The sequence below is a fragment of the Thalia democratica genome, chromosome 6 (genome assembly GCF_965202585.1).
Source record: "Thalia democratica chromosome 6, ktThaDemo2.hap1.1, whole genome shotgun sequence".
NCBI classification, from domain to species: Eukaryota; Metazoa; Chordata; class Thaliacea; order Salpida; family Salpidae; genus Thalia; species Thalia democratica.
This window is the reverse complement of record NC_139170.1, coordinates 64,953,768-64,961,989: the sequence shown is the minus strand read 5'-3', so window position 1 is coordinate 64,961,989 and position 8,222 is coordinate 64,953,768. Positions and strand designations below refer to the sequence as shown.

General features: G+C 24.0%; 1 protein-coding gene across 1 annotated transcript; it reads right to left on the bottom strand.

The window, feature by feature from the left end:
• Nucleotides 1–1,692: 1,692 nt before the first annotated feature.
• On the bottom strand, nt 1,693–6,027 carry LOC145839337 (uncharacterized). Its single transcript, XM_082946924.1, has 2 exons — nt 5,370–6,027; nt 1,693–2,312 (listed from the first exon to the last, which is right to left on the bottom strand). Exons 1-2 carry the CDS (start codon nt 6,025–6,027, stop codon nt 1,693–1,695), a joined length of 1,278 nt encoding a protein of 425 aa, XP_082803050.1.
• Nucleotides 6,028–8,222: the final 2,195 nt, after the last annotated feature.

Sequence of the window (8,222 nt, the reverse complement as noted above, 5' to 3'; positions counted from 1 at the left end):
TAACTTTAAAACATTTTTTTACCTCTATTAAATTATATATAAGATTATTTTTTATTATATAGTTTAAAATCGACATTTTAAGCGTCTATGTTTTTTTTTTGTTTTCTCGTTTTTAAAGTAGGCTAATATTTTTATAAACTGTTATTGTCAAGTCATTTATAAGTATTATTTTGCAGAGAATTTTTACTTTGTTTTTTTTTTTCAATTTAATAACTTCCCTTATACTTAAGAAAATATATAATTACAATGACTAACTAATTACAGATTAACTACTTACTCATTACTTGATCTTACTATATATATTTGTGTGCTTTGTGTTGTCTTATTGTTGCTTAAAAAGCTCTGAAGATTCTTTAGGAAAAACAGTGTCAGCTAAGTAACAATCGTTAAATAACATTTAAATAAATATTCTATCAATCTATTTAAAAATAAAACCAATCTTTAAGACAACTAAAAACCTTTTAAGACGCATAATGAAAGTTTCTTACTGTCCAAAAATGATACAAAACAGTAAGTCACTAACTCGGAAAATTCTTATATTGTGAATAACCGGGTATACTCACAATTAACATCTAGAGAAATCCTAACCAATATGTTTTTAATTATTTTATACTTATTTATTTTTACTCTACGGTCATTCCTAACCCTTACCCTTGGTCGGTAAGCAGTTCTCAGATTTGATCGGTTGGGATTTGTCCGCGGGTTATAACTTAGTAATTCCCGAATAAAGGTATAGTTTTGTATTAAAAATAAGCTTATTTTAACAAGTAGACTAAATTGTTAACGACAAAATAATCTTTAAATTTTTCACCTTAAAGCTATTTTAAAAATCGTTATCCCATAAAAAATCATCTTCAGTCTGTTTAATATTATAAGAAGCAAATTATTTAGTACACTTACTCAATACTCCATGCGATCAGATTAAAAACTGTTAAACTTTGCAGTAACTGGAACACTAGCGCGATGTAAATGAATAAACTATTTTTTTTATTAAATTAACAAATAATTATAATTTTCATAGCCCAATGTAATATCAGAAATGTAAATAAAAACTCATACGCAGTAAAGTCCAAGTAAAAACTAAATGTGTTATTATATGATTTTAATGCTGACTAGTTAATTAAAATTGTTATACATTGAAAGAAAAATTATTTATTTTCCTGTTTGAAATGGCATTAGAAAATATTTAATTTTAAAACTTTTTTTAGTTCTATTTAACAACCAGTTCTTAAATTTACAATATGTTAGTCATTAAACTATGCACAATAGTAAACATTTTAATTAAGTTCAAATAGTAGTTTTGTGGTTTAAAATTTTACAGAGAATGACAAATTTCCATTTTAAAGTTAAATATGGATATTAAAAATAATTTTAAGTTTCTAGTTTTTCAAATCTAAACTGATAATAAACAAATTAAATGTACAATAAATACAACATTACAGTCTATATAGTAAACGTTTATTTAAGAATTACTTCATTAATATAAGTTTTTAAACAGAGATATAACAACAAAAATTTTATATACCAATAGCTTTAAAGAATATTGTTTTATATATCTAAGTAGCTCCATCATAGAAAAAACAAACAAAAATAAAGCCTCAAAATTTAGTGTGTATATAAATAATGTAAGTTAAGATTATACATAAAAGAGTAATTTAAGTTTACCGACAATCTTAATTTTAAAACAAACTGCTAACAATATTTAGAGTTATATTCAGATATTGTTTTAAGATAATCATGAACAATACTTCTTTGTATTTTACATTTCAGTTCTGATTGCTTTTCTTTACTAAGTTCTTTATGACAAATACATATATGCCTATTTCGAGTAGAATTGTCAGTAAACCATTTTCCACATTCTGCACAACCATAAGGTTTTTCTCCTAAGTGAATTCTAAAGTGTGTGACTAAATCACTTTTCTGACTGAATTTTTTCTTGCAAATATCACACTCATGGTCTTTTACTTTAGTGTGAGTTAACATGTGTTGTTTTAAATGACCTTTTTGAGAAAACATTTTTTCACAAACTTCACACTGATGTTCTTTCTTTCTAGTATGAACCAGCATATGTATTTTAACACTATCTTTCCTAGTAAAACTTTTGTTACATAGATCACATTTAAAGTTTTTTTCTCTAGTGTGAATAACTAAGTGAGACTTTAAATTACTTTTCCGCGAAAATTTTTTATGACAAACATGACATTGGAATTCTTTTTTACCTGTATGAACTGACTTGTGTTGCTCTAAACTTACTTTTTGTCGAAATTTTTTGCCACAAACGTCACAATGGAATTTTTTTTTCATGCTATGAACTAACATATGTGTTTTTAAATGACTTTTTTGAGCAAATCTTTTCTCACAAATATCACATTTGTATGGTTTTTCACCAGTATGTATTCTTTTGTGAACTTTCATGTAAAATTTAGTTTTGAAAGTCTTCTTGCAAACATCACAAGAAACACTTCTAACAACCTTATAACTTTTGTTTTGACCAGAATCACCCATAGTTTAAACTAAAGTGCTAAAAGTTATGTAAGTATGAAAAAATATGTAAAAAACAGAGATTGATGTACCTTAATTAAACTAAAAAGTAATTAATTATTTAATAAAACTTTTTAAACTTAACAAATCGAAGCTAAAAACAGTGTATTTTATTATAAGATAGTACTTAATCAATGTTTTATTTATCATTTAAGTAACGAGTTATTTTACAATGTATTAGGACTGATGTTTTGGAATATATTTTTTATTACTTATTAGATTACCTGTTGGCTAAAAGTTACATGACTTGGTTAAAATTCGTTATAAAAATTAAAATAAACAAAGATATGTGTTAAAAAATTGTGTAGAGTAATTTCTATTTCAGAGACAAAAATTATTGGAAGTTTACATTTCTGAGGTTATTTAACATTCAAATTCTAAATTGAATATCTAATCGCAGGAAAACAGTAATAAATGTTAGATTTGTTTGAAAATTTTAAATTTTACAATAGTAAAACTGTTTTTAAAAATTATACATAATTTAAAAAAAATAGCAATTAGTTATCATTTATCTTTTAGTTATACAATACATATATTTTAAAAATTTAATTAAACAAAAAAATTTTACTTTAATTTTGATAAAATGTTAGCTGTCAAGTACTATTTTAATGTGGGTTAAAAGGTTTCGTGTATCTGACAATGGTAAACTGTAATTTATACATTATTTTTTAGATATGAGATAATGAAATAAACAGAAAGTACTTTTAATTGCTGACAATTTCTTTCACTCGTTAAAACTTTAGTTTAAATAAAATTGCCAAACAGCTTAGATAATAAATCTCTTTTTTTTTTCTTCGTTAAAAAACAAATAGAAGTAAAATTTATTTACTTTGAGAGATTGCTGATATTTAGTAATATGTAAGTAAAATTTAAGATAAAAAGTTCAGATACTGCAGAAGAAAACACAAGCTAAATATACATAAATAAACAAAATGCCTTAATCAAGACATCAAAAACTACTAGGAAACCAATTCAAAAAAGTCTGAACTATTTTAAAAACGTTTAATACTTAACTGTTTTAAGCTGCAATACTTTTAGAAAATTTTGTAGTTTTTTTTATTTTCTTAAATAAATTTATGATTGTCGTAAGTTTTAATGTATCTTTCAATAGTTATCCTGTTTTTAAAATAGCTTTATCTGCTTATGTAACTAAAACTATTTTATAAGTCAACTAGGGTGGCCATTGGTTTGTAAGAAATTTCTTCCAGGTTTTCTGAATTTCCTCCAGGTTTTTAAGAGTAAGTGTTTTAAGGTCTGTTTTTAGTTTAAAGTCAAGTTTAAAAACTAACTTAAGTAATATGACAATATTTAATGATACTGTAAAACTACTTTAAATGTGTTTCTGAACGAAAAATTTTTGATGATGACAAAAAATTTAACTATATGAAAGGTTTTTTGTGTCAAATCGACATTTTACAATTTAGCATGTGAAAATTGTTCAAAGTTTCAGGTTTTTTTTTCAATTTTTTAAGTTTTTTTTAGCCAAATTCAAAAATTTTAGGTTCAGTGACCACCCTGTATAAACTAGATAAGCAAGTTTTTAATAAGTTTTAAATCGTTATATTTAGTTAGAGACTATAATTGTTTAACTACTTAATTTTATCTCAAAAACAGTACTTTTTGGTATAATTGCAACTTAGTTTAAATTGCTTAAATTAACCAGAAGCTTGAGTTAACCAGTTTCTAAAATTTACATAACAATAAGGCTTTTCTTTAGGGTGATATCGGAATTATCAAATTAAAATTACTTCCAAGTTTGTAAATGATAAGATTAAAAACAATCTTTATAACTCTAAAGCTAATAAATCAGTCTATTAATGAATGTAGTAGAAAACATAAAAATAATAATATTCTTGTACTGTAGTTAAGATTTAATCTCTTTTACTGAATTAACTATAATTATTGCTCAGATTACACTAAAGTATTAACGTTTAAATCTATTAAAATATAAGATTTTAAATATATATAGTACAGGCATGTTTTGACTAATTACCTCTTTTCTGTTATTCCCTTGAAAAAATAAGAAAGATGAAGAAAACTATTCCAAGAATATCATTTTGTTTATGGACTTTGATTTGGTTATTTAATAAACTTTGAATAATTAATATTGAGTTTATAATACTGATAGATTATAAATTGCAGTTAAAAAAAGTCCTAAGCTTAAATAGATTTTATATAAAATCAAATATGACGTCATGATAGGTTAAAGTTTTAAAGTGGCATTTTTTCTGGGAACTTTTTACTAAGATGTTTTCTTTAATATTCATATCAATTTTAATCTACAAACCACTTTTTTTTTAACAAAAAGCATTAAGTTGTCGTTAAATAATTAAAGTTTTATTAAAAAAAAAAAGAAATTAGTTAAATTATATAAACAAAAAGCTAATGCATTCTAACAACAAAAACATTAAAACTAATCTAATATATAATAGATTTGCTTACAATGTATTGCAAGTACTTCTTTTATAGTTGGCAACATTTCGTTGTTTTTTTAGTGTTTAAACAACAGTTTTAACAAAAAAAAAACTTTTCACGCCAAAAACTTATAGAGAAATGAGAAAACATCATGAGTTAGTGGAAAAATGTTAGTTATAATCTTAAAATCATCAGTAGCTTTAAAACCGCATATAATATAAAATAAACAAACTTATAACAGTATTGCTACAAAGAAAAGAGTTTTAATAAATAAAGTCTGCTCAAACGAGTTGTTACTACCTTTTTAACAATATTTCAGTAAAATAACGAACCACCATCAATAGTGAGCTATTTAGAATTGTAATCAGATATTGTCTTCAGATAGTCAAAAACAATACTTCTTTGTATTTTACATTTATGTTCAGATCGTTGTTCTTTACTTAGTTCTTTATGATGAATTTGTAAATGCTGAGTTCTATTAGAAGCAGCAGTAAACCATTTTCCACATTCTGCACAGCCATATGGTTTCTCTCCTAAATGGATTCTAAAGTGGGTTACTAAATGACCTTTCTCAGAGAATTTCTTCTTGCAAATATCACATTCATAAGTTTTTGCTTTGGTGTGAGTCAACATATGACGTTTCAAACTACTTTTTTGAGATAACTTCTTCTCACAAACTGGACATTGAAACTCTTTTATTTTAGTATGAACTACCATATGTTTTTTTACACTATCTTTTCGAGTAAAACTTTTGTCACATATATCACATTTGAAAAGTTTGTCTTTAGTGTGAGTAACAATGTGCAGCTCTACGTGGTGTTTAAGTTTAAAATTCTTATGACAAGCATGACATTGAAATTCTTTTTTTCCATTATGTACCAGCATGTGTCTGGTTAAACTGCTTTTGTAATCAAAATATTTATCACAAACTTCACATTTGAATGGCTTTTCTTCTGAATGAACTTTTTTGTGTCTGATTAAACTTGATTTATATTTAGAGATTTTCTCACAAACATCACAATCAAGACTTTTAACATTTAGACTATCTATTGTAGGTCCATGTGTATTCATAGTTTAAACTGTTGAACAAAAGCTATTCCATGTAATAAAACAAAATATTATACAATGTTTATCAAGTTTATTATCCATTTTAAAATAGCACTTTGGTTTATATATATAAGTACATCACAAAAAGTATGACTATAATAAGCTTTTTAATAAACCATATGTTTTTATTTTCTTTTTATTATTGATAAATAATTATAGATGATAGTTAACCTAAGAAATTAAATTATTTGAAGCATTTTTTAATAATTAAATGTATAAATATAGAACAATTGTATAAAAATTTCTCGTAGTTTGTTTACAAACAATTATAATTTTTCTTTTTAATTTGGCATGAAAAATTACATCAAAAACAATTTCTACATACTAGTAGACTATGTAAATATGTTTTATTTTAGAAGGCTTCATTTTTATGTTATAATTAGTTAAATTCTTCAAACTTATACGAAATTAGTTTACTATTTTAACACTAATAAACATAAAAACTAATATGAAAACTTAATTGTTTTTAAAGTTTGATGATTTATCTACTTTAACTGTTATTTGTATTGTATATCAAAAGCATTAGATTGATTATGTCTATAAAATATTTTTATAATTATGACAGCATTACACAACCTCGTTTGTTTTTTTTTTTAATATATGAATTTAGTAAATTATTTAACTTATAAACAGTTTAAGTTTCTGGTTTGTAGTAAAAAAGAAGTTCAATATCACACAGCTTATACAATTTCATTGTTTTTGTTATTAAAACAGACAGTTCTAAAAAATATTGCAAGTATTATTTAGTCAAACTAAAGTTATTTAGTAAAATTATGCATAAGTATATTTAAAATCTGAGAAAACATAGTTGTAATTTTAAAGCTGTCAAAAATAACTTTTTTGAAGTTTTAATCAAAAGTCTTTATAGCTTTACACAAGTATACTTAATTTTATTTCAAAAACAGTACGTTTTGGTATTATTGCAACTTAGTTTAAATTGCTTAAATTAGCCAGAAGCTTGAGTTAACCAGTTTTTACAATCTACACAACAATAAAGCTTTTCTTTAGGGTAATATCGGAATTTTCAAATTGAAATTACCTCCAAGTTTGTAAATGATAAGATTGAAAACAATCTTTATAATAGTGGTATTCAAGATACGACGTTTACTAGTAACTTACAGAAGGTTAGAACAATTAAGCAGAATACGTCTTTTGCGGGATAGACATGTTTTAAAAGTTTTGGCAGAACAAGTAATTTGAAGAGTGTATGATTCTTTAAGGTAGAAATACTTTCATTTCATTATTTAAATATTAATAAAATAAAACTTAAACATCCAATCATTTTATATTTATAAAAATGTACAATGTACATAGGTTGAAATTATACTGAGAGTACATTTTGATATGTTTATTAAATAAAATTATATATTAATGTGTAGTCTTTACTTAGAAAAAGTTTCACGATCCAAATTTTTTTGCAATTGCTCATCACCATTCTGAACAACGTGTAAAAAAATACTTTTTTGCATATTTCATTAATGGAATGCATCAAAACCAAGTTAAGGTTTCTTAAACCAGGTTACGGCAAGATTTGGTAAACTAACAAATCCGGTCTTTTAAAGTTAATTTTTTGTTTATACAAATTTAAGAATACCAATTATAATGTTCGATATAAGACTTATACATAAAACTTTAATTTTAAGAAGCATATGTTGGTTTATTAGGAAACAAACTTTTTTTAAAGTCAATATTATAAGACATATGTTTTTAAACGTTGTTTAGAATGGGGATTGACAATTGCAAAAATATTTGGATCGTGAAACTTTTTTAAGTAAAGACTACACATTAATAAACAATTTTAGATAATAAACATATTTTGTATAAACAAATAATTATCTTATAAGTACCGGATTTCTTTGTTTACCGAATCTCGCCGGAACCTGGATTAAGAAACATCAACTTGGTTTTGATGCATTCGATTAATGTACAATTAATAAAGAATAATGTTTTTTGCATAAACAAATTTAATTCAAAATAACGATCATACTTAATATGTAACAAATAGTTTGATTCCGTAAATCATCAAACATAAACAAATTTATATAATTACTCGAAATGAAGCTGTCGCATGTTTTTATTATTATTATTTTTTTTTTATTATATTTTTGTCTATATATAAATTACAAAACGTTAAGTAAAAATCCCTAAGTTATAACTCC

Bases quoted from the DNA above. Each gene is read 5' to 3' on its own strand.
- LOC145839337 (XM_082946924.1), bottom strand. From the start codon at position 6,027: ATGAATACACATGGACCTACAATAGATAGTCTAAATGTTAAAAGTCTT. The intron at 2,313-5,369 runs GTAAAATACAAA...CACATATGTTAG, and splicing joins ACAACGATCTGAACATAAAT to TTCATAGCATGAAAAAAAAA.